The sequence below is a fragment of the Myotis lucifugus genome, unplaced genomic scaffold (genome assembly GCF_000147115.1).
Source record: "Myotis lucifugus unplaced genomic scaffold, Myoluc2.0 scaffold_14, whole genome shotgun sequence".
In the NCBI taxonomy this organism is placed as follows: Eukaryota; Metazoa; Chordata; class Mammalia; order Chiroptera; family Vespertilionidae; genus Myotis; species Myotis lucifugus.
In genome coordinates this window covers 851,953-875,161 of record NW_005871062.1, presented here as the reverse complement: position 1 = coordinate 875,161, position 23,209 = coordinate 851,953, and the positions used below count along the sequence as shown (strand labels likewise).

Sequence of the window (23,209 nt, the reverse complement as noted above, 5' to 3'; positions counted from 1 at the left end):
CCCCCCCATTTTTTCCCCCCCCCCCCCCCCCGGGGGGGGGAAGTTCCGGCGGGGCCCCGGGCCCCCCCCTGGGGGGGCCCCCCAGGTTTTCCCCAAAAAGGGGGGGAATCCTTTTAAAACCCCCCCCCGAAAAACCCCCCTTTTTTTTTCCCCCCCCCCTTTTGCCTCCCCCCCCCCCCCCCCCGGCGGGGCTTGGGGGGACCCTTAAGAACCCCGGGGAGGGGCTGCCCTGGGGACCCAGACCCATACGGCGTACGCACGGGCCGCGCTAGCGCTACTCTGAGCTGAAGCAAATACACCCTGGCCCGAGGGTCATGTTTTTTTTTGAAGACGACGTCTTTTTTTGTTTATAAAAGTCAGGCTTCAGTCCGGCTCCTCTTTTTTTTTCCGCCAACAGAAAAACGGCCTCAGTGAAACGACCGGGGAGTGACATTTTGTAACCAGCCAGCCTCAAATTTATACGGCCAATGGGAGGGGCTTCCGGCAGTGCCGCCCGCGGGCGCTCAGGCAACGCACCAGAGCGACGGTAGCCCCAGCCAATGAGCAGAGCGACCGTGGGTGCTTTCTGGCTACACGCGTTCCCGAGGGCCAACCGGGATGCGCAGGCGTCGTTAGGCGGACGCACCGGTTGCTGGGAGGCCGACAGCTGAGGCTCCTTGGGAAGGAAGTCACGTGAGTGCGCGCCGCGCTTCCCTCGGAGCCCCCGCCTCTTCTCGGGCTCCTCCAGCCCCGCCCTGCCGAGCTGCCAACGCGGAGGAGCCGCCTCCTGCAGGTCTCGGCGAGGAGAGTTGCTGTTTAAGGCAGCTTTGGCAGAGATCTGAAGAGGTTAGAAGAAATTCTAAAAGAAAGATACAGGCTGAGCCACCGATTCCTTTCAGTTTAAAGAAACTCAGGCCAGGAAAGGAGCGAGGGTCAAAGTTAATTGTAAAAATCCGTCTTTCAATTCTTGGCTTCATTGTTTAATCATTTAGAAACATCTCCCATGTATATCTTTTTATGTAACCAGAGACTGCTTTCTGGAGGAGCTGGCATTTAGAGTGGGCATCGAAGATCAGAGGGATTTAGACAGGTATGAGTGCAAGGGCGTTCAGGATGGAGGAGCCGTTCTCAGAACCACCGGGGACATGCCTCCTGACCAACACCTTTCTCCGGGCAGCCTTCTCCAGCTCTAAGATGATAGGGTCCTGAAAATAAGGCCTCCTTACTCCAACTTGCAACACCTGCACCATAGATACGTTATATTTAAATGTGTACTTTTTACACCCAACCCAAAAAGTATAGGCGTAGCCATAACAATGCTCACGGAGGGTGTTCTAACAGCACAGTGGCTCCCAGCTTTCTCACTAAAATGAAGATAAACACCCCTGATCCAACAGAATTGTCCCGAGGTTGAGACAGATAAGACCTCTAAAGATACTTAACACAATGCCACATGGTACTCGTTCAACAAATGCTGACTATTACCATAATTGTACCGCTGTTTTTTTTTTTAGGTGAAGGCTACTTTTATTAAATGACTGAACCATGCAATTGCCAAGGCCACTGTGTACAGGGACGAGAGGGGGAGCTTTGTTTCTTGGTCTCTTCCTCCTTGGACAGCGTCCTGAGGATCTCCTCCTCCTTGGCCTGGAGCCGCTCTTCACGCCTGCGGGCTTCCTCGGTCTCAGACCTGCGGGCCTCGGCCTGGTCAGCCAGAAGCTTCTAGCTAGCCTTGTCTGCCTTCAGCCTGCGGCTGTGTCCACGAGAATCCGCTTGTTTTTCAACACGTTGCCCTTCACTTTCAGGTACAGGCTGTGGTACAGGTGGCGGTCACTCTTCTTAGATTCACGGTATCTTCTGAGCCGGCGAAGAATTCTCATCCTCCTCACCCAGGTTCCTCTCTCAGGCATTCGAGCATTGGCAGTGCCCTTCGCTTACCTATGCCCATATGCCTGCCCTTCCTGCGGGCCCAGGTGGACAGTCACAGGCTTCCGGATGATCAGCCCATCTTTGGTCAGCTTCCGAATCTGCTGGCGGGAGTTGGCATTGGCGATTTCATGGGTCTCATTGGGGTCCGAGCAGACCTTTTTGCCGCAGCGGAGGACACTGGAGGTAAGCCTCTCCCGAAGCGCGAGCATACTCATGGCGAAAGGAAAGGACTGTACCACTTTTTTCTTCTGTGCTATAATCGGTGATTACGTTTAAGCCTTCTCACTTCTGCCCGAAGTCTAATACAGCCCTTTGACCATCTGGCTAACTATATAGCATGATGGTTTGTTGCTTTTCATAACCTATGGTTATATCTTGTTCTCTTTAGTACTTTTAGGAATTAACAGTATAATTTTGAGACATTTCAAAGAATATACAAGCTTTATAAATGTGCCTTCTTGGGTTATAAGTTTGTTTTCTCTTTTTTAATTGAATTGTATATTCCTGGAATCCACACAGCTTCCCTTGATAACTAGAAACTATTGACAGTTAAAGGTTGTGTCCTCAGACACTTCAATCAAGCCAACCTCTTCTAGATTTGTAACTTCTATGTCAAATTTAGAAATAGAGTTGGCCATTTCTACGTTTAATTGCATTCCTGATGCATAATCTGTATATACAATAACTTATTGTTTCAGTGCTTCAACACAGAGTAACCTTTTGGAAGATGCCTATAGTGACACTTTGAGACTCAAATTAAAATTCAACTGCAAGTAAGTCAGTCAGCGAAAGATAAATATCACATCATCTCACTCATTTGTGGAATATGATGAACAACATAAACTGATGAACAAAAACAGATCCAGAGACAGAGAAGCATCGATCAGACCGTCAAACCTCATAGGGAAGGCAGGGGAGGGTGGGGGTAAGGGGGAGAGATCAACCAAAGGACTTGTATGCATGCATATAAGCATAACCAATGAACACAGATACTAGGGGGGTGAGGACACGAGCTGGGGGGAGGGGGATTGGGGGGTAAGGACACATGTAATACCTTAATCAATAAAGAAAAAAATAAAATAAAATTCAACTGCATGACACCATCAGTGCAAATAACTAAGCTGATTATCAAATCAACATTTTTCTGTGGATGGCTAAATTTACAAATACCCATTTAATGATAGCAATTTCACAATTTTTTTTTCACTGCCCCATGGTAAAGCAAGCATTATAGGGTGTCAATGGTAATATAATGTCCCAAATTAAGAAATATTGTCCTGGCTGGGTGGCTCAGTTGGTTGGAGCGTCATCCCGTACGCAAAATATTGCGGGTTTGATTCGGTCAGGGCACGTGCCCAGGTTTCATGTTCAATCCCCAGTAGGGGTGTGTATAGGAGGCAACCAATTGATGTCTCTCTCTTTCTTTCATTCTCACTCTCCCTATCTAAAATCAATAAAAACATATCCTCTGGTGAGGATTTAAAAAAAAGAAGAAATATTAAAAGTGGAGTAGGGTGAGAATCCCAAAATGTCACAGGTCATAAAAACAAGTTTCAGAGTCACTGTGCGACTTCTGCTATCTATTTCTTGATGTATCCTTTTAACCTATGCTCCTGTAGCTTATCACTTTTAATCTGTCTCCCAATCCCCAGATCCCGGGAGAAAAATCTGATTAACCCAGCTCATTTTTTTTTCCATGACAAGTCACTGGAATTGATCATTTGCACAGGAATGGGGGTAAGGATGGGGGCTGTAGGACAGCTGACTGGTAGACAAGGCAGTTTCCCTAAGAGAGGATGTTGATGGCTGGACCCCATAAAACACAGCTATTAAACTTTCACATACATCCAGGACTTTGGCCTCTGACTCAGTCCTCCACCCCAACTCCTACCATTAGCTAAGGTGATTTCCACCTTCACTTGTTCTTTATTCAATAATATCCACTGAGCATATACTCTGGCCAGACCCGACAGTAGGTTCCAAGGTTTATAAGTGAAATAAATGGTATTTCCTATCTAGAGCTTTCAAACCAAAGGAGGAAACACATGATAAATTCCGAGTCAGGAGTGTGCACAGGGAGCTGTCATACTTTGGGGAAAGAAATGGGGTTCTCATGTCTCTGGAAATATAAGGAATCTTGAAAAAGTAAGATCCAACAGAAGGTGAGGAAGCTCTTTCCAAGGACCTTTAATCACAGTGAACTATATGACTAAAGAGGTAAACAGTGACCAGATAGAAAGGACCTCGCCTGCCATGCTAAGGAATTTGTATCTTAAGGCAATGGGAAAACATGAGAACGATTTAAGCCTGGAAGTGCCATGCTCTAATTGGAATTTGAAGGAGAGTGGGGCAACCGGGTGGGGCTGTCTGGACTGAGATTAAACGCTCTAAGCAATTTTGAGGTTCTCAGGCAAGGCAATTTTGATCAAGAGATAGTTAAGAAATACAACTGAAAAAAAATCTGATGGCCAACTGAATGTGATGACAGAAAAGGAAAAAAGACTAAACTTTATGGTAACTCCATGTTTCAGATTTGGGTGACTGGTGAGAGGTGGAAGGTGGTACCATTCAAATAAAGAAAACATTTACTACTATCTCTGTGTCTCCAAGTATGTCACTTTGGGAAGTCCTTAAATGTTCCTGCCCTAAACCTAGTCTCACCCAGAACATTCATGCACAAGCTCCACCTTGAATGTTTCCCGCTGTCTCACCCCCACACATTCACTTCACATCTCCAAACCCCCAGGACTCTTTATCTCCCAGGCTTGTTGGTATCTGCCTGTCTTGCCTTCCTCCACCACTTCAACAACACTCTTAACGATGCCTCCATACCCCTCCCCAGGTCGTTCCCTGGCAATGTCACATATCCAGAACTGGGTCAACCCAGATGTTCCTCACTCCTAGTCGATGGGCAATACCAGAGACAGTTTATATCTTAAAGCATTTGGAGTCATTGGAAAATTTCCAGCAGGAGAGTGTGATGTGATCTGATTCATATTTTATTTTTTTAAATATATTTTATTGATTTTTTACAGAGAGGAAGGGAGAGGGATAGAGAGTTAGAAACATTGATGAGAGAGAAACATCGATCATCTGCCTCCTGCACACTCCCCACTGGGGATGTGCCCGCAACCAAGGTACATACCCTTGACTGGAATCGAACCTGGGACCCTTGAGTCCGCAGGCCGATGCTCTATCCACTGAGCCAAACCAGTTAGGGCTGATTTATATTTTAAAGGGGGCTGGATAGGCAAGAATTGAAGGCTTTTACGGCTGAGACTATGTATCACTGCATTCAGTGATACAAGACCTGGGTGCTACATAGGATTTTCAGTTGTCTTTGTATTATTTATCTGTGGCCAGATCTCTAGTGCACTAGAACAATAGCTATTTGCTACACAGTCTGTGCCCCTGCCCTCTCGTGATTTGTAGATAATTTTGACTCTTCACTAAGAAAATAGGAGTCAGTAGGTAGGAACACTCTTTTTAGCCCCAACTCCCATACTCATTTATATTCTTCCTTACCCACCCATCTCAGAGGAAAATTCATTTCACCCTTGTTCTCTGGACTTCACCTTCCATTCTCTGAGAATGGCTCTATCAGTTATCCACTCTGCATCCTCAACTTGTATCTCAACTGACCTTTCTGTTCTCTTTGAAGAAAAGAGAAAGAAATAACAGCAAAAGGGATAAGAGAAACTATTTGAGTAAGGCAAAATGGGGAGGGGGGAGTAGAGGGGAGTAGGTTGATGATAAGATAGGATGGTTTCACTCAGAACCAATGGCGGACTATCCATGTACCTTGAGAAGGCTTTAGAAACAGCGCCCGTGAAGCCTGGATGCTCTCGCCTGTCCTTTCCACACATCTGCTTTGTTCTTCTGCACACATGAAGCTCATTTCCTCTCCCTCTCCAGGCTCAGCTCCCAAAAGTAACCAACCAACAGGAGGGAAAGGGTTTCACTCTTGACCCAAATACTAAATGTCTTGGGGGAAGCATTGGCCCAACTTGGATGACGTACTCCTGCAGAGCCAAGCAACTGTAGCCAAGGGATCAGCCATCTACAAACATAGCTTCCAGAAGCCTGCTTTCATGGCCATGTGGATGGGGGATCAGTTAGCAAGAAAGGAGAACTTAGGAGCTGGATAAATTCCCCTTTGGCTATTGCCAAATCCATCTCCCTCCATTGCTTTCTATCTCAGACTCTTCAGAGCATCGTCTCCACATTTCCTCCTCTTATTCATTTCACTGTCCACTGCATTCTATTCTCCCCTCCCTACCCAGCCCCATCAACTGTTTTCAATAAGGTCACTTTCCAATTGGCAAACCAAAGGACACTTTTAAGGACTTGTTTTTCCTGAAATCTCTTCAGCACTGGACACTGTTGGCAACTATTTTCACCTTGAAAACCCACAGCACTCTACTGCTTAAAATTCTTCAAAAGTTTAATATCATCTAAAGCTATGTTTTTTAAACTTTACTTAACCTTGGAACCCTTTGTTTAAAAGAAGAAAGTCTATCATCAATGCCCACCATCAAATGGACAAAATTGGAACTGGTGTGGTTGAAACAGGGCGGGGAGACCAGTGCCTGGCCACCTGGCCCCGTTCCCCATTACCAGGTGACTCACCAGTGGACTCCAAGGAATACTCACAGCTCCACTGAGTATAATTTGAAAACCACAGATCTGTAGGACAAACTCCAAATTCTCTGATTTCATCATTGCCAACCCTTCCTACTTTCTTTGCTGCCCGTCTCTCTGCTCCAAATGGGTTCATCCACCCATGAAGGAATTCTCTCAGCCACTTCAGCGTGCTTCTTTCTCAGACCCACCTTGGTACCTGATGTTTCCTCTGCTTGAATGGGCCTCCTCCCTTTGTGTGCCTGGTGAGCTCCCATTCATTATTTAAAACTTGGCTTAAATGGAACCTCTTCGGTTCTTGTCTATCACAGTGACATGACTTCTCCTTTGTGCTCTGGTTGTTCGGTCACCCTTCCTACATAAGTCCATTAGAACAGAGCTCAGTTCAGTATTATAATTTGAGATTTTTACGGTCATCGTCTCCTCAGAGCTGGAGCTTTTGGGTGGTCACATTATGTTCTTTTCATCTTTGTAGCTCTAGAACCTAGCACAGTGCCTGTCATTTTTACTAAGTGTCTGATAAATGGTAAATAAATGGATTTTATTTTTCTCCCAAAGTAATATTTTCCTATTCAGATTCTCACGATTACTTGTGCACATGTATCTATTTCCCTACCAGATTATGAGCTCAGATAATGATACTTGGGTGGTTGTAACAATTAAATAAAATATACATAAAAGTGCCTAATAATGCCTGACTCGTTGATAGTTTTCATCATGACTGTATAACAGAATCCCATGTAGAGTATTTGTGTGTTTTTTGGTCGGTTTGTTTTAATATAGGTTCGTGGGCCCTATCTACTAAGTCAGATTTTCATAGGTGAGGCCTGGGCAGAAGGCCCACAGATGATTCTGATGCCCAGCCTTCATAATTGAAATTCAGTAACTGCTAGCTAATGTTCATTTTGTAACTCCAAGACCTGGCACAGAGATCAGCAATGTAGTAGGTGCTCACTAAATATTGGCTGAGTTGAAGTTGAAGTATATAATGTTTTCAACATTCAGATCTTAACTTTTTTTTTTATAACTAACAAGCCAAGGGTTTGGGGTAAAATGGTAGATGTAGGCTAAAGGGGCCCAGAACACAACTTGATTCTCAGTCCCTCATTATTGGATCTGTACTTCAGTGAACCCTCTGCTCCTCTCCCTTCCTTCCACCCCCTTGCCACCTTCATACCTTTAGTACATAGTAAGAAGACTTTCGCTGCCCAACTGCAATCCCTTTAGATCCAAAACACCAAGGTTTCTAAACATTTGTTCCTTAAGTTCTTGATTTGGCTATGGTCTATGATGAGAACTTTCCTGGAGTCTCCCTCTCCCATAATCACCACATTTAATTGAACCTCAGATCCTGTTAACTGTTTCCCATGTAAAAGCTTTTGAGTTTGTGCCCACCTTACAAATCTCAATGCCACTGCCTTGGTCCAGTCTTTTAGTACCTCTTCCCTGGATTATTACAAATAACATCCTAACTGGGCTCCTTGCCTATTATAGGTTGAGTTTGTGTTCCCCACAAAATTATATGTTGAAGCCCTAACCCCCAATACCCCAGAATGTGACTATATTTGGAGGTGGGGCCTGTAGGAGGTAATTAAGGTTAAATGAAGTCATGAGGATGAGGCTCTAGTCTAATATGACTGGTACCCTTATGAGAAGAGGAAGAGACACCAGGGATGCAAGTGCACACAGAGGAAAGGCCATGTGAAGACACAGATAGAAAGCAGACATCCTCAAGCCAAGGAACCAGGCCTCAGGAGAAACCAAACCTGCCAACACCTTGATCTTGGACTTTCAGCCTCCAGAACCATGAGAAAATAAATGTGTTTATTTTTTAATATGTTTTTATTGATTTCAGAGAAAGGAAGAGAGAGAGAGATAGAAACATCAATCGGCTGTGTCCTACACACCGCCTACTGGGGATAAAGCCCACAACCCAGGCATGTGCCCTGACCAGGAACGGAACCTTCGACCTCCTGGTGCATGGGACAATACTTAAACAACTGAGCCACACTGGCCAGGCAAATTTCTGTTGTTTAAATCACCCAGCTTATGGTATTTTGTTACGGCAGTCCTTGTAAACTAAATACACTGCCACAATGTCACCCTCTCCAGATCTCTGTACTACTAAAAAGCTAATCTGGTCGCATGACTCCCTGGCTCAAAATACTGTGATATCTTACATTGTTTTCTGGGTACAGCACAAGGAGATGCTCTGGCCTTTCTGAGCAACACCATCTTTTATTCTTGCACCACCATTTCCAAAACTTCTGTTATACACACTATGTCACTCATGGTTTAAGTGTAATGAGCAAGAAACCAACTCTGGCTAGTTTAAGAAGGAAAGGAATTCCTTACGATGCTGTTAGATGTTTGTATTAGTCTGCTCAAGCTGCCATAACAAAATACCGCACACTGTGTGGCTTAAACAACAGAGATTTATTTTCTCACAGTTGTGGAGACTGGAAGTCCAAGATCAAGGTGCCAGCACGGTTGGCGTCTGGCGAGAGCTCTCCCCTTGATTGCAGATGGCACCTTCTGTGTGTGTCCTCACACAGCCTTTCCTCTGCTCACATGGAGAGAGGGGAAACAGAGCAAGCTTTCTGGTGTTCCTTATTAGAACACAAAATTCTATCTGATCAGGGTCCCACTCTTATAACCTCATTTAACCTTAGTTACTTCCTGAGGTCCCATCTTTCAATACAGCCATACTGGGGATCAGGCCTTCAACATATACATTTTAGGGGGACACAAACATTTAGTGCCTAACAGTGTTCATAGAAGTTTTATTCATAATAGCCCCAAACAGGAAATAAGCTACATGTCAATCAACAGGTAAAAAGATGAATACAGAGGATTCCAACGACAATGTTTCAACTTGGGATTTTTGACCTTAAAATGGTGCGGAAATGGTATACATTCAATAGAAAACATACTTCAAATTTCGAATTTTGATATTTTCCCAGGCTAGCACCGCACTCTGTCTTGATGCTGGGCAGTGGCAGTGAGCCACAGCTCCCGGTCAGTCACATGACCACATGGGTAAACCACCGATAGTTAGCCTGCAGTGTACTGTGTTGCCAGTGTTTTTTGGATATTGTGTGTTGTGGTTTTACATCCTGTCATGTCTTCAAAATGTCCATCTGTGTCTCCTGCTTTTGGTAAGAAGAAGAAGGAAACTACTCATGAGATGAAATTCAAGATCATTGCCTAACTGTAGGCTAATGTAAGTGTTCTGAGCATGGTCAAGGTCTGCCAGGCTAAACTATGTTGTTAAGTAGGTTAGTTTTGTATATTTTTTGGACTTTACATAAGTTATATAATACTATATGTATTCTTCTATAACTTTTTTCTCTGCTTCTTTCTAGCTCAAAATCATGTTTGTGAAATTCACCCATGTTAATGACTACAGTTCTAGATCATTTATTTTCACTGCTATATGAAGAATCTTTAAAATTCTTTTTAATTTATTGGTTTTAGAGAAAGGAAGGGAGAGAGAGAGAGAAGAAAAAATTGATTGTTGTTCCATCCATCCATGCATTCACTGGTTACCTCCTGCATGTGCCCTGACCGGGTACTGAACCAGCAACTTTGGCATATGGGGACTATGCTCTAACCAACTGAGCACTGAGCTACCTGGCCAAGGCTGAATATTCTTTATTCTTCTATGAACATATGAGTTGTTCACAGTTCTTTTTTTTTTCTTCTAGAAACAATGATGCTATGAGCATTCCTGTCCATGTCTCCTTGTATGCATTTACAAGAGCATTTCCAGAGCCCAACTGGCATGGCTCATGGTTGAGCGTCGACCTATGAACCAGGAGGTCACGATTCGATTCCCAGTCAGGGCACATGCCCGAGTTGTGGGCTCAATCCCAGTGTGGGCTGTGCAGGAGGCAGAAGATCAATGATTCTCTCTCATCACTGATGTTTCTATCTCTTGCTCCCTCTCCCTTCTCCTTCTCCCTCTGAAATCAATAATAATATATATTTTTTAAAAACACACAAAAAAAACAAGAGCATCTCCAGAGCCTATACCCAGGAGTGGAATTACTGAGCCATGGGGTTTGCATATCTTCAACTTCATAAGATAGAGGCAATTTGTTTGCCAGATGTTAACTTTGTATTTATTGCCTCCACCCTGTGTGAATGAACTTTTATTACTTCATATCCTCTCTAATACTTGTTGTCAGATATTTTAATTCATGTCTATCTAATGGTATAAAAAGCATCTCATTGGATATATAAATATACACACACACACACACACACACACACACACACACATATATATATAATATCCCTGGTTATTAATGAGGTTGAATATCTTTTCATACACTTATTGGTTATTTATAATGCCTCTTGTGAAATGTCTATTCATGTCTTTTGATCAGTTTTTTAAAATATTAAAAATCAACTTTTTCCTAAAAATTGAATTTATTGGGGTGACATTGGTTAATAAAATTACATAGGGTTTGGGTGTACAATTCTAAAATATATCACCTGTATATTGTATTCTGTGTTTACTGCCCCAAATCAAATCTCCTTCCATCACCATTTATCTCCCCTGTACCCTCTTCTACCTCCCCCATTCCCCCTTCATTTGCCCAGTGTTTATTAAAGTCATTTTTCTTTATATCTAGATATCATTTTTCAATTATATGTGTTACAAATATCTTCTCCTGGTTATGGATATTCTTCTTTTTTATGGCATCTTTTGATAAATAGAAGTAATTGACTTCAATGTAGTCAAATCTATCTTTTCCTTTATGATTTGTGCTTCTTGTGTTTGAAATAATTCTTCCATACCCTGAGATTATGAAGACATTCTCTTGTAGAATCTCCTAAGTTTTGTTTCTCATGCGAATCTTGAGGCCCACAGGGACTCAATTTTTGTGAAAGGTAGGAAATAGCTACCTTTAAAGATATAGAATATTGGGGGCTAATTGTCCAATTGCCCCAGTGCTGTGCATTGAAAAGTCTACCCTAGTAGATCATTTTTTGTTTGTTTACACATCTATCTCCCCCTACTAGCCCACAAATCATTTATTGTTTTATATATTATTTTTATTGATTTCAGAGAGGAAGAGAGAGGGAGAAAGAGATAGGAACATCAATGATGAGAGATGATCATTGATCGGCTGCCTCTTGTACCCCCCATACTGGGGACTAAGCCCACAACCTGGGCATGTGCCCTGACTGGGATTCGAACCATGACCTCCTGGTTCATAGGTCGACGCTCAACCACTGAGGCAGACTGGCCGGGCCACAAATCGTTTAAAAGCAATGATGGTGTCTTATGTGTCTATGTATACTCAATGCCTAACATAGTATCTTGCATTATAAACATTCGCTACATATTGTTGGGTTTGTTTTTGTATTCTTAAATCCATAACAGTGTAGACCATCTGAACTAGAAAGAAGCTGAAAACATTGTCTTGTCCAGCTCTTTTATTTTACAGTTAAGGAAATGGAGGCACTTATGAGATCAATCACATGGGAATTTAGTGCCGGAGCTGGGACTCAGCACACTATTATCTGTTTCTCCTAAAAGCCCAGACAACAAATCCAACTCCACTTACCATGGCCATCCAGCATCTGAACAAAACCATGGCCTGGTCAGCAAGTACAGAGAGGGGCACTGGTGTCTGCCACAATGGCAAAGGGTTAATGTGATTAATGCTGACAAATCAGAAGAAAGTGCAGGAAAAGGCCAATATTAGTCATAATAAAAAGTGGAGGAAATACAGCCCTGGCCAGGTAGCTCAGTTGGTTAGAGCGTTGTCCCAATATGCCAAGATTGTGGGTTCAATCCCTGGTCAGGGCATATATAAGAATCAACCAAAGAATGCATAAATAAATGGAACAACAGATCTCTCTCTCTCTCGCTCGCTCGCTCTCTCGCTCGCTCGCTCTCTCGCTCTCTCTCCTCTCTCTCTCTTCCCCACCCCTCCCTCTCTTTCTAAAACCAATAAGTTTTCATCACCATTTATCCCCTCTATATCCTCTTCCACTTGCACATACCTTCCCGCAATCATCACACTGCTGAAAAAAAAATTATTAAGTGAAAGAAATACAAATGGACCAAAAAAAATATTGAATTCAAAAATAAAACATGCAAGTTAGAAAGATATATCTTTCCCTTCCCTGTCAGATGGTAAAGATGGAAAATAATACCTTAGAAAACAACCTATTAAAATGTAAACTTTCTGAGAACAGAGACTATTTTGCTCACCACTATATCCCTATCACGTGGCACAAGGTCTGGCAGAAAGTTGGTGCCAATTAATATGTAATATTAAATAAGGGGCTAGCATGCCTGTACGATATGGGCTTTCTTATTGCAGAGGGAGGCAGGCACATCCAAGTCCTCCAGCCTTCCCTCTGCCACACACAACACATAAGGAAATGCCTGCTGTTCACGGCTGAATATGCTCTGCAGTTCTCAAACTCTGGCCCGTGAGAAGATAAACTATCTTCAAAAAGAAAACAGGAAACATGTATAAGTAAAACATATTAAGTAAATATTGGTGAGACTGTGCAGATAGAGGTTGTCACACACTGTTAGTAGGAGCATAAAAACTTTTCTGAAGGACAATTGGGCAATATGTATCAAAATGCTAAATACGTGTATTTTTTAAATTTACCTTAAGAAAAGGATAGGACAAATATACCTATGCATGTTTGCTACAATGTTGTTTCTAGAGAAAAAGAGGATATATGTTAAATTTTGAACAATATGTTGGTTAAATTACAATATATCTTTACAGTAGAATATCATGTAATGTAAATTTCTTAGGGGAAAAAAGATTACAAGATTAAAAAGAAAATACACTGTTATATTGTTCTAATTAACTGAGGAAAAATTTATACCAGTATAAAAAAGATAAACATTTTCCTGAGTTCCAAGAGGAATTTATACAAGCTTAATTTCTTTTCTTTTCCTTCCTTTCCTTTCCTTTCCTTTCCTTTCCTTTCCTTTCCTTTCCTTTCCTTTCCTTTTCTTTTCTTTTCCCAAGCTTAATTTCTATTCTTATTACTATTAGCCAACTAATGTGCACTTCCATTCAAACCTCTCTTTAATGCTGAATCCATGGCTTTGAAAGTGCTTACCCATGAGGATGTGGTATTATCACAAGGACATTTTGGTACTTCCTTTTAGTGGCATCAAACCATATACCCTATTTTCTTTGCTTTTATTATTATTATTATTATTATTATTTAAATAAAGTATTCCCCAATAAGAAAATGAAAGTTTAATCCAAACATTAGGGGAATTTAGTTTTGTTGCTATAGTTTAGAATTTAAATACTTTAATGTTTGCCCATGCAGTGAAGGGTAGGTTGATACCAGGGCGCTCCAGTCTTGAACTTCCCCGCTTCTCTCATGAACTACCAAAGGCCACCCACAACCTTCAGCATGAACACACTCTTTTCTTTGAAATCTCTCTCTTTTCCCTTCAACTGCCTCTAGACTCTTGGTAGAAGTGCTAGGGAAGTAGAAGGCAGTGGAAATAAATTTGTCTTATTTTTCCTCTTCTTTCTTCATGTGATAAAATTGGTATTGATAGATAAAACCAAGCTATTGATTTCTGAGGCTGAAATTAAAAACATTTCTTTAATTTTCACCAATGGAAGGAGTAGAGACAAATGTGTCCCTTACTAGAAAAGCTAAGAAGCTACCTACCCCAACCATATGCTAAAATGTTTTGTAGATGCCTCATTTCTTAATCTCTCCGAATGACAAGATGGCTTCTTGTTGTTAAAAAGGGTGGGTGGGGAGTGGGAGTGGGAAGTGGGGAAGATGATGAATTCTAATTTATTAGTTCCTGTTCTATATCATGGTACAGATCTACATTACAATTTGATTTTTTTAAATTAAAAAAAAAGTATTTTTAAAAGAGGTTTTGGCCCGGCCAGTGTGGCTCAGTGGATTGGGTGTTGTCTCATGCACAGAGAGGTCACTGGTTCGATTCCTCATCAGGGCACATACCCAGGTTGTGGGCTTGATCCTTAGTAGGGGGCATGTCTATCTTTCCCTTTCCCTTCCTCTGTCTCAAAAAGAATCAATAAAAGCATTTTTTAAAAGAGGTTTTATTTCACCAGAAGAAGGTATTCATTGTAATGTTGACATTATTAATAACCTTTTGCACCAAACGAATACTTGCTCAAATGCTACAAATCCAAAACCACATATTCAAAATACTCAATGTATGTGCTATGGAGATGCAAGGGGAAGGATAATGTTGCAAGTTAGTAAAAATAGCCAGAACAAGGAATAAACTATTATAAAAGGGACAAAGTCCTGGAATACAAGGGGTTAACCCCACACCCTCACCCAGGGGCCTCAGTGCCTAAAAGTATAATGCTGTTCAAAGCACTGTGCTTTCTGCATGATCAGTCACAAGACAGCTAAATTTAAAGAGCAGATATTGTCCAACTCTCCTGGTCCCAGCCACCGCTAATCTAGTTCCTCATAGTTCTGACTCCCAGCTTTCTTACCTCTAGAAAATTTGTTACAGCAAAGCTAGTAGGTGGGCTAGTGCCAGTGGCACGCAGCCACTGACAAAAGGGGTATGTGGGCATTGGTTACATTGCTGTGCACATATAATTAGACACAGTCAACCCCCCACCCCCTACCCCCCACTCCACTCATGGAGCAGCTGACCTGCCAGGCACCTTCTAGCAAAGAAGTTCTGCAGAGATGACCATGGGGCATGTGCGGACCTCCAATATTCTGGTGTAGCACTTACAGTTCTCCTTAGCTGATTCCATAATGGGCAACCGAAAGGGGCCAGGTGGGCAGAGGGACTGCACTGAGCTATTGGCAGCTTGTGGATGTGACGCTCAAAGGCAGAGAGGTGGGTGGCACTATGGAGATAAACAGTTCACACCTCCCATCCTTCCTCCCACTCCTGAACTTGGAAACACAAGGTACTGTGGGATCTGGCTTCAGCCTCCTGCAGCTGTTCTGCTATGGCTTGTGCTTTGCCAACTGCTTCCTTGGAGCTGTCCTTTAAGGATGGTTGGGGTTTGCCTTTAACTCACTATGTCACAGCAAGACATTAGGACACACACCCAAACAGGGAGATTTCCTACATCTAGAGTCATAATTCGACAGAGCCAGAAGAACTTAAAGATTCAGGGAAGGACTCACCGGAATGACACGAGTAGCCTACAGAATAAAAATTAGAACAGGTCCCATGAACAGTGTCTCTAAAACTCATGAAACCATACTTGATCCATGGTCAGAAATACACTTTATAAGCTAACCAGTGAGTGTGAGTGTAATATATGCATATGTGAGGATAAATATATCCACATATGGCCCAGTCGGTGCGACTCAGCAGTTGAGCATCGACCCAAGAACCAAGAGGTCACCTGTTCTGATTCCTAGTCAGGGCACAATGTCTGGTTGCAGGCTTGATCCCCAGGAGGGGGCATGCAGGCGGCAGCCAATCGATGATATTTTTCTTTCATCAATTTTCCATATCTCTTTAAAAATCAATCAAAATATTTTAAAATATATATCCACATATGTAATTAAAACAGAAATGGCATGACATAGTACTACCTTTCCCAAATGTTGTGCTCCATTTTCTATTATTGTTTTTTAAAAGCTGTTTTTGACCCACAAAATTGCTCTGTGGTCAGATAAGCAAAAGTTCCTTGTGTTATTTCATACCAAGTCATCTAACTCATTGTAAACTACATAGTAAACATTTCTGAAAATAAGAGTAATCATCACTCTTAGCTCAAAGAAGGTTTCATATTTCATGTAAAGCCCATTTCAGAAAACAGTTCCTTTTCCTGCTCATTATTCTCCATTCATGCACACATCGCTGAAGCAAGGCTTCTAAATCATAGCTCCTATCATGTCAGTCCATTGCATAAAACTCTTCAGTGGCCCCTGGTTGCCAGTAATGACAATAGCTAACACACCATGCTTACAATGTGCCAGGTTCCCCTCATTTATCCTTCACAGTACCTCTAAAGGGCTGGGTTATTTCCACACCTATCTTACAAAGATGATGAGCAACCAGCTCAAAGACCCACTGCTAGAAAGAGGCTAGGATTTGAACCTAAGCAGCTGTCTAGTTCTCCTGGTCACCGTGCCACAGTTAACAGTGAATCCAGCCTCTTATACTCCAGCCTGCTGGACAGTTCTATGACCTCACACATGCTATTCCCATGTCTAAAATGAGTCCTGCATTTGGCTCACTTCTACACACGCTTCACTCCAGGTCTTCCCTCACTCCCTTACACTGTCTTAGATGTCCCCTCTGTGTTCCCATAGCATTCTCTCTTTCCCTTCTTCCCCTCACTCCCCCTCATTCATCCATTCAATTCATTTGATAAATAGTTATTGAATACTTACTCCATGCAAGGAGACATAGCAGCAAAAGCATAGCTGCAAGTTAGCCTATATTTTCCAAAAAGGGGTGGGGAGATTATACATGAGTAAATAATATGTCAGGTGGTGACAAGGGTCAATGAGAAAATAAAGTGGATGGGGCATGCCCAGGACAAAGGGGCATGTGCCTATTTTATGTTGGGACGATCGGAAAGGGCTCGTTAAGGAGGTGATATCTCAGCAGAGGTCACAGGCACTGAGAGGCAGCATGTGGGTCTCTGGAGGTGGAACAGTCCTTAAAAGACCCTGGGTGGAGAGAGTGCTTGGAGGGTTCAAGGAACAGTAAGGAGGCCAGTGTGGCTGGAACAGAGTGAGCCAGGGGGAACCAAAAGGAAGTGAGGTCAGAGAGCCACAGGGGGACAGGGGCATGGAGCTCCCTTGCAGGGCACTTCGTCTTTTACCCTGTGTGAGGCGGGGAGCCTTGGGAGGGTTCTGAGCCAAAGAGTGAACTAGTAGTTTTCTATTGCTGCTGTAGCTAATGACCACAATGTAGTGTCTTAACCCAACACAAATTTCTCCTTTTACAGTTCTGGAGGTCAGAAGTTAGAAACAGGTCTCATTGGGATAAATTCGAGGTATCTGCTGAGCTGCGTTTCTTCTGGAGGCTCTAGGCTTTGCTCTAGGGAGAATCAGAATTTTCTAAGGGAGATTCCGTTTCACCGTTTCTCGCTTCTAGAGGCCCTCCCTTTCCACCTTCAAAGCCAACAGTTTACATTTCTGTGGCCATTCTTCTGTAGTTACATCTCCTCTGATGACAGTTAGGAAAGGGTACTCACTTTTAAAAAGTTGTGTGATTAGTTTGGGCCCACCTGAATAATCCAGAAAAATCTCTGCATCTCAAGGTCCTTACCCACATATGCAAAGTCCCCTGGTCATGTAGCATATTCATAGGTTCCAGAGATGAGGACATAGACATTGTGGGGGAGGGTATTTTCCTGCCTACAACAAATGACATGATCTGACTTGAGTTTACCAGGATCACCCCAGATGCTCTGTGGGAAATAAACTGTAGGGGACAGGGTGAACTGTCAGAGTAATCCAGGAGAGAGTCGATCAAGGCCTCGGCCAGGGTGCCAGCCGTACAGGTGGTGAGATGCGGTCGAATTCTGGATGTTTTGTGAGGGTAGAGCTAACATGATTTGCTGATGAACTGGATGTGGGGTGTGAGAGAAGAGGAGTCAAGAATAAGCCCAAGGTTAACACCCTCTGCCCTTAGAGCACTTGATGTATGTTGTGTTTATTTAACTATCTCCCTATTAGACTGAAAGTTCTGAGGGAGAAGGGCTCCAATCTGGCTTGTTCATTGTTATATCCTCACATGAACAAGTGCATAGAACATAACAATACAGTTCATAACTACCATTTACTGAGCCATTACTGTGTGTCAGGCACTTTATATAATCCCATTTCATCATCAGAACAGCCTTGTGAGGTATGCACTATTATTATTCCCATTTACTAAATGAAGAGACAGGCTTGGAGAGATTAAATGACTTATATCAGTAAATAGAGGAGTGGAATTCAAATCCATATTAAATAAAGGAATTAATTCTTTAAAATTAAGCCAAGACTTGGGGTTAGCTAAATATTCTGACCACATATGAAATGGGAGATGGAGAAAAGTACGTAGGTTTAAAAGTTCTTCAGTTTTAGCCATAGAAAAATGATGTCAAGAAACAGCAGAAGTTAGAGCCTTAAGAATTCTCATCGAGAGCCAATCTGTGGTTTGGTTGCTGTGATGAGTGATGCAGACAGTGATTGCAGAAATATTCTGTAACCACTCCGGAGGCAAAGAAGAGAAAAACAGATGACATCAGGCAGACCATGGTGGTACAGTGTAAAATGCCCAGACCCGAGAGGGAGGACAGCGGGATTTTAGTATCATGTTAGTCCCAACCACTGTCAGCCAATTCATTTAAGGTATTTATTTCACCTTTATGAGACCATCTTAACTATAAAAAAAGATGTATGTTCTGTCTTATAGATTCTTGGGAGAAACTAAATGTATTCAGTCAATGGACACCAGGCACAGGTCATGAACCAACAGACAACATCCTCACCCTCATGGAATTTGCATTATAGTGGAAAGGGAGACTGACAAAAACAAGAACACCTAAGTAGATAATTTCAAGAGTAGTAAATGCTGTGAAGAAAAATAAAACAAGACAGAGGTTATAGAGTGATCAGGGAGGAGGTAACATTGGATAGAGACTTAAATAAATAAATAAAAAGAACAAGCTATAAAGTAATCTGAAGAAAGGGCCATCTAGGTAGAGAGAACAGAACTTAAGTTCCAGAGGTCAGAATGAAGTTGGGATTCATATCTGAGGAATAGCAAAAGTGACTAAGGGGGAGAGTGGTGGATGATGCTGGAGAGGTAGGCATTATTACTTTTAGTTATCAAGTTGTACAACCAATTGAGCTCATTAATCTAACTTTTCTAATTTAGAATCTGCAATTTACTTTTTAAACAAAATTTACATGTAAAGAAAACCACTTTTAAACAAAAACTAAATATATACCTATCATATAGAAAGTATTGTAGAATTCAGACAACAAATGAAATTAGGCTGTCCCCCCTCCCCCAAAGTTCTGAATGATTTAAAAGTGCTTAAATATAAAAGGTTTAAATAAGCAGTGAAGGGCTTTATCTGTACATTGTTCCTTCCTTTAGCCGACCCTCCCTCATCCCTAGTGATTCTTCTTGGTCCATCTAGTCCTGGTGAGGAGTAACATGAGATCCAGGTCTGCCCAGAGTCCTCCATCCACACTCTGCCATCTGCATCCCTGCCCGCCTCCCAGGTGTACACACATAAAACCCAGACTGGGCCAAATCTGAATCCTTGGGATTTCTGCCAAACTGTAGGGAAAGGTCTCTCTCTCTCTCTCTCTCTCTCTCTCTCTCTCTCTCTCCCATCTCAAGCTTCTAAAAATGCTGTACAACAGGTACCAGCAGCCAACTCTACCATTAGGTGGAGAGAATGGAGGCCAACACAGAGAGAAGTAGAGTCAAAATGTGGAGGCAGCCTGGCCAAGAATTCAGCCATAGCTAACATCAGATCTACCTCTGTTACAGGAGCCATAAATTCTATTTTTTAAAATATATTTTATTGATTTTTTACAGAGAGGAAGGGAGAGAGATAGAGAGTTAGAAACATTGAAGAGCGAGATACATCGATCAGCTGCCTCCTACACACCCCCTACTAGGGATGTGCCCGCAACCAAGGTACATGCCCTTGACTGGAATAGAACCTGGGACCCTTCAGTCCGCAGGCTGACGCTCTATCCACTGAGCCAAATCGGTTACAGCCATAAATTCTATTTTGATTAAGAATTTGGTTTCTGTCACTTGCACCAAATGTGACACTCTCCATATACATACTTTCTATGAAAGACACTCTGTTTTTCTAAGACATCTGTAGTAGTCTGTGTCTATACAACATTCTTTATATAATGCTTCAAGACTCTGACACACTTTTAAAAATCAATACTGATGTGTACAATGAATAAAGATAAAAGTTAAAAATCTATTTTAAGGCACAGACTTTGTCAGTATTGTTGTTAGCCCATGTTTTCAAACCTACAGAGGACCTCATGCTAGTACTGAAGTCACCTTAGGAATGACCTAAGTCATGTCAAGCTTTCACTGTATTTGTTACTATTTAGGAAAAATGATTTCAATCCCAGTAAAACCTAATACATGTAGAACCATGGCCGTGCTATTTCTGCCATCTCTGTGTAACAATAAAAAGGCATCATCTGTTTTCAATAGTGTAATGTGAGTCCATATCCACAAATTTGCCGTAGTCCATGTTTTTGTAACTTCTCCCTTACTTTTACAATATTTAGCAAAACCTATTTTTTGCTGTTTGAATATAGGAAGGAAATTGGAGTAATGTATAATTGAAGCAAACCAGATTGAGAACAAAACTATTCTAAAATCCAGTTGCCAACCAGCTACTCAATCACCTACCTTACTTAATTTGTTCTTTTGGAATCGAATAGCAGCCAAAAACAAATTCTCTTCAAAACTGAATCGAGATGCATGTGGTGTGGATAAAAAAAAATGCTATTAAATAAGTCTTCCCATATCAATAAATAGCTTAAAAGGAACAAGGCAGAAGAAAAATCCCTGGGAATTCATGAAAATTTGGCAGAGATGTGTACCATTTGGGTTATGTAAGAAACTATCCCGATAATAAATAAACACACTGAAAAATTCCTTGGGTAAAGCACAGCATATTTTACCACCACTTGAAAAAGTATGTAAAAATATGTTTGTTTTTATTTTTAACCTTTCTAAATTCAGGCACCCACTGCCTTCAAGAAGCTATTTTTGGTGATAGGACAGTGTTCTGACAGCTTTTCCCTCAGTAAAATTGACAAATCTGCTGAAATTAACATTTTAATCTCCATGGACCCACACGTCACTTAAAAATATAAAATATCATTGTGTTTTTCTGCTAACCAGCATTTGGTGGCAGACAGCTGTTCAAGCCAAACCTACTCCAATCCTGAGAGAGAGACTATGTCATCACTATTCCCTACCTCCACTGATTATTGCAAGGCCTTGCACAAGGTGGGTAAACTCAGCTCAATCTAAACTGAATGTGTTTGTGGTAGCCCAAATCCATCTGTTGGAATCTGCATATAGATAAGACCTTGACAATCTTGCAAGTTTGCTTGGTGTTCAAGATCTAGAGAAAAGAGAACAGAAGAGCAATACAACTGTTAATTTTTTTTTTTACATCCAATAGAAAAACAGGTTCAAGGCATTAGAATCTAAGCAACCTTTCTTCTTGATCCCTCCACCTTTATCCAGCTGTAAATTGACTGGGCTCTGTCATTACAGATTGGTGTCACATACTAGTGCTTCACTCGTCAGTATACCTCAAGAGTCAAGAATAATTAAACACCTATTGTGCACCTTTGTATGTGTTACAAAATATAAAAAAGATGTCATTAGTCCAGGGGAAGAGGAGACAGGTACACAAATAATTATAACATGGAGCAGAACAAGATAAGGGAGAAATAAGCATGCTATAGACGAGGGACTCAAAGAGAAATAACATATATGAAAAAGTTCAATGAAAGAGGTGGAACTTGACCTAAAAGACAGAAAAGATCATGATAGAGGGTTGATAAAGAAAAAGAAGTCAAGAAAGCAAGAGCTATGTTAGAGAAAAAAGAGCAGTCTAACTTTAAAAAATATATATTTTTTATTGATTTCTGAAAGAAGGGAGAGTGAGAGGGAGATAGAAACATCAATGATTAGAGAGAATCTTTGATCGGCTGCCTCCTGCATGCCCCACACTGGGGTTGGAGCCCACAACCTAGGCATGTGCCCCGACCGGGAATCGAACCGTGACCTCCTGGTTCATAGGTCGACAGTCAACCGCTGAGCCATGCCAGCCGGGCAAGCAGTCTAACTTTATCCAAATGCAGGGGACATATAGAGGTTAGAAATATGGCTGGAAGGTGTACCAGCACCATAGCATAAAGACCTAAAAACAAACTGTTTAGATTTTATCCTGCACGTGTAGGAGAGCCAGGGGCTTTCTAAACCAGGAATATTGCCTTTTAAAAAAATATTTTTTTAATTGATTTTTAGAGAGAGAGGAAGGGAGAGGGATAGAGAGACAGAAACATTGGTGAGAGAGGAACATTGGTTGGCTGACTCCTGCATGTACCCGTATTGGGGATTGAGCCTGAAACCTGGCATGTGCCCTGACTTGGAATCAAACCAGCAATCTCTGGGTTCCTGGGTCAATGCTCAACCGCTGAGCCACAGTGGCTGGGCTAAACCAGGAATATTGTAATATATGATTACATTTAAGAGGAAATTAACATCCAGGAACAGGATGGATGTGGCTTAGCAAGGGTAACAGAATCCTATATAATAAAAGGCTAATATGCAAATTGTCCCCTTGGGAGTTCAACCGTTCACTATGACATGTGCTGACCACCAGGGGGCAGCGCAGAACGAAAGAACTGGCAGCTGGGGAAGGAAGGCCCTGGCCAGCAGCCAGAAGGTCCCAATCAGCCCTGATTGCCGGCCAGGCCTAGGGACCCTACCTGTGCACGAATTTCGTGTACCGGGCCTCTAGTAGTTATATAAAGGACAGATTTAGAGAGAATCTGTAAAAAGGACAGATTTAAGTGACATTTTGAAGGTAATATTTGCAGCTTAGTAATTGATAAGATGCAAAGGTGAGGACAAAGAGGGCATAAAAAATGACTTTGCATGGTA

General features: G+C 42.1%; 1 protein-coding gene and 1 pseudogene across 1 annotated transcript in view; both read right to left on the bottom strand.

Moving 5' to 3' along the window:
* The window catches only part of ACAP2 (ArfGAP with coiled-coil, ankyrin repeat and PH domains 2), a 144,185-nt gene extending 142,956 nt beyond the window's left edge, over positions 1-1,229 (bottom strand). Inside the window, 2 exon segments of the mRNA XM_023750495.1 lie at positions 450-817; positions 1,137-1,229. Of these exon segments, the coding sequence (XP_023606263.1) occupies positions 450-817; positions 1,137-1,229 (461 nt within the window).
* Positions 1,230-1,509: 280 nt separating this feature from the next.
* LOC102437351 lies at positions 1,510-2,205 on the bottom strand (annotated as a pseudogene).
* Between the last annotated feature and the right edge of the window lie 21,004 nt (positions 2,206-23,209).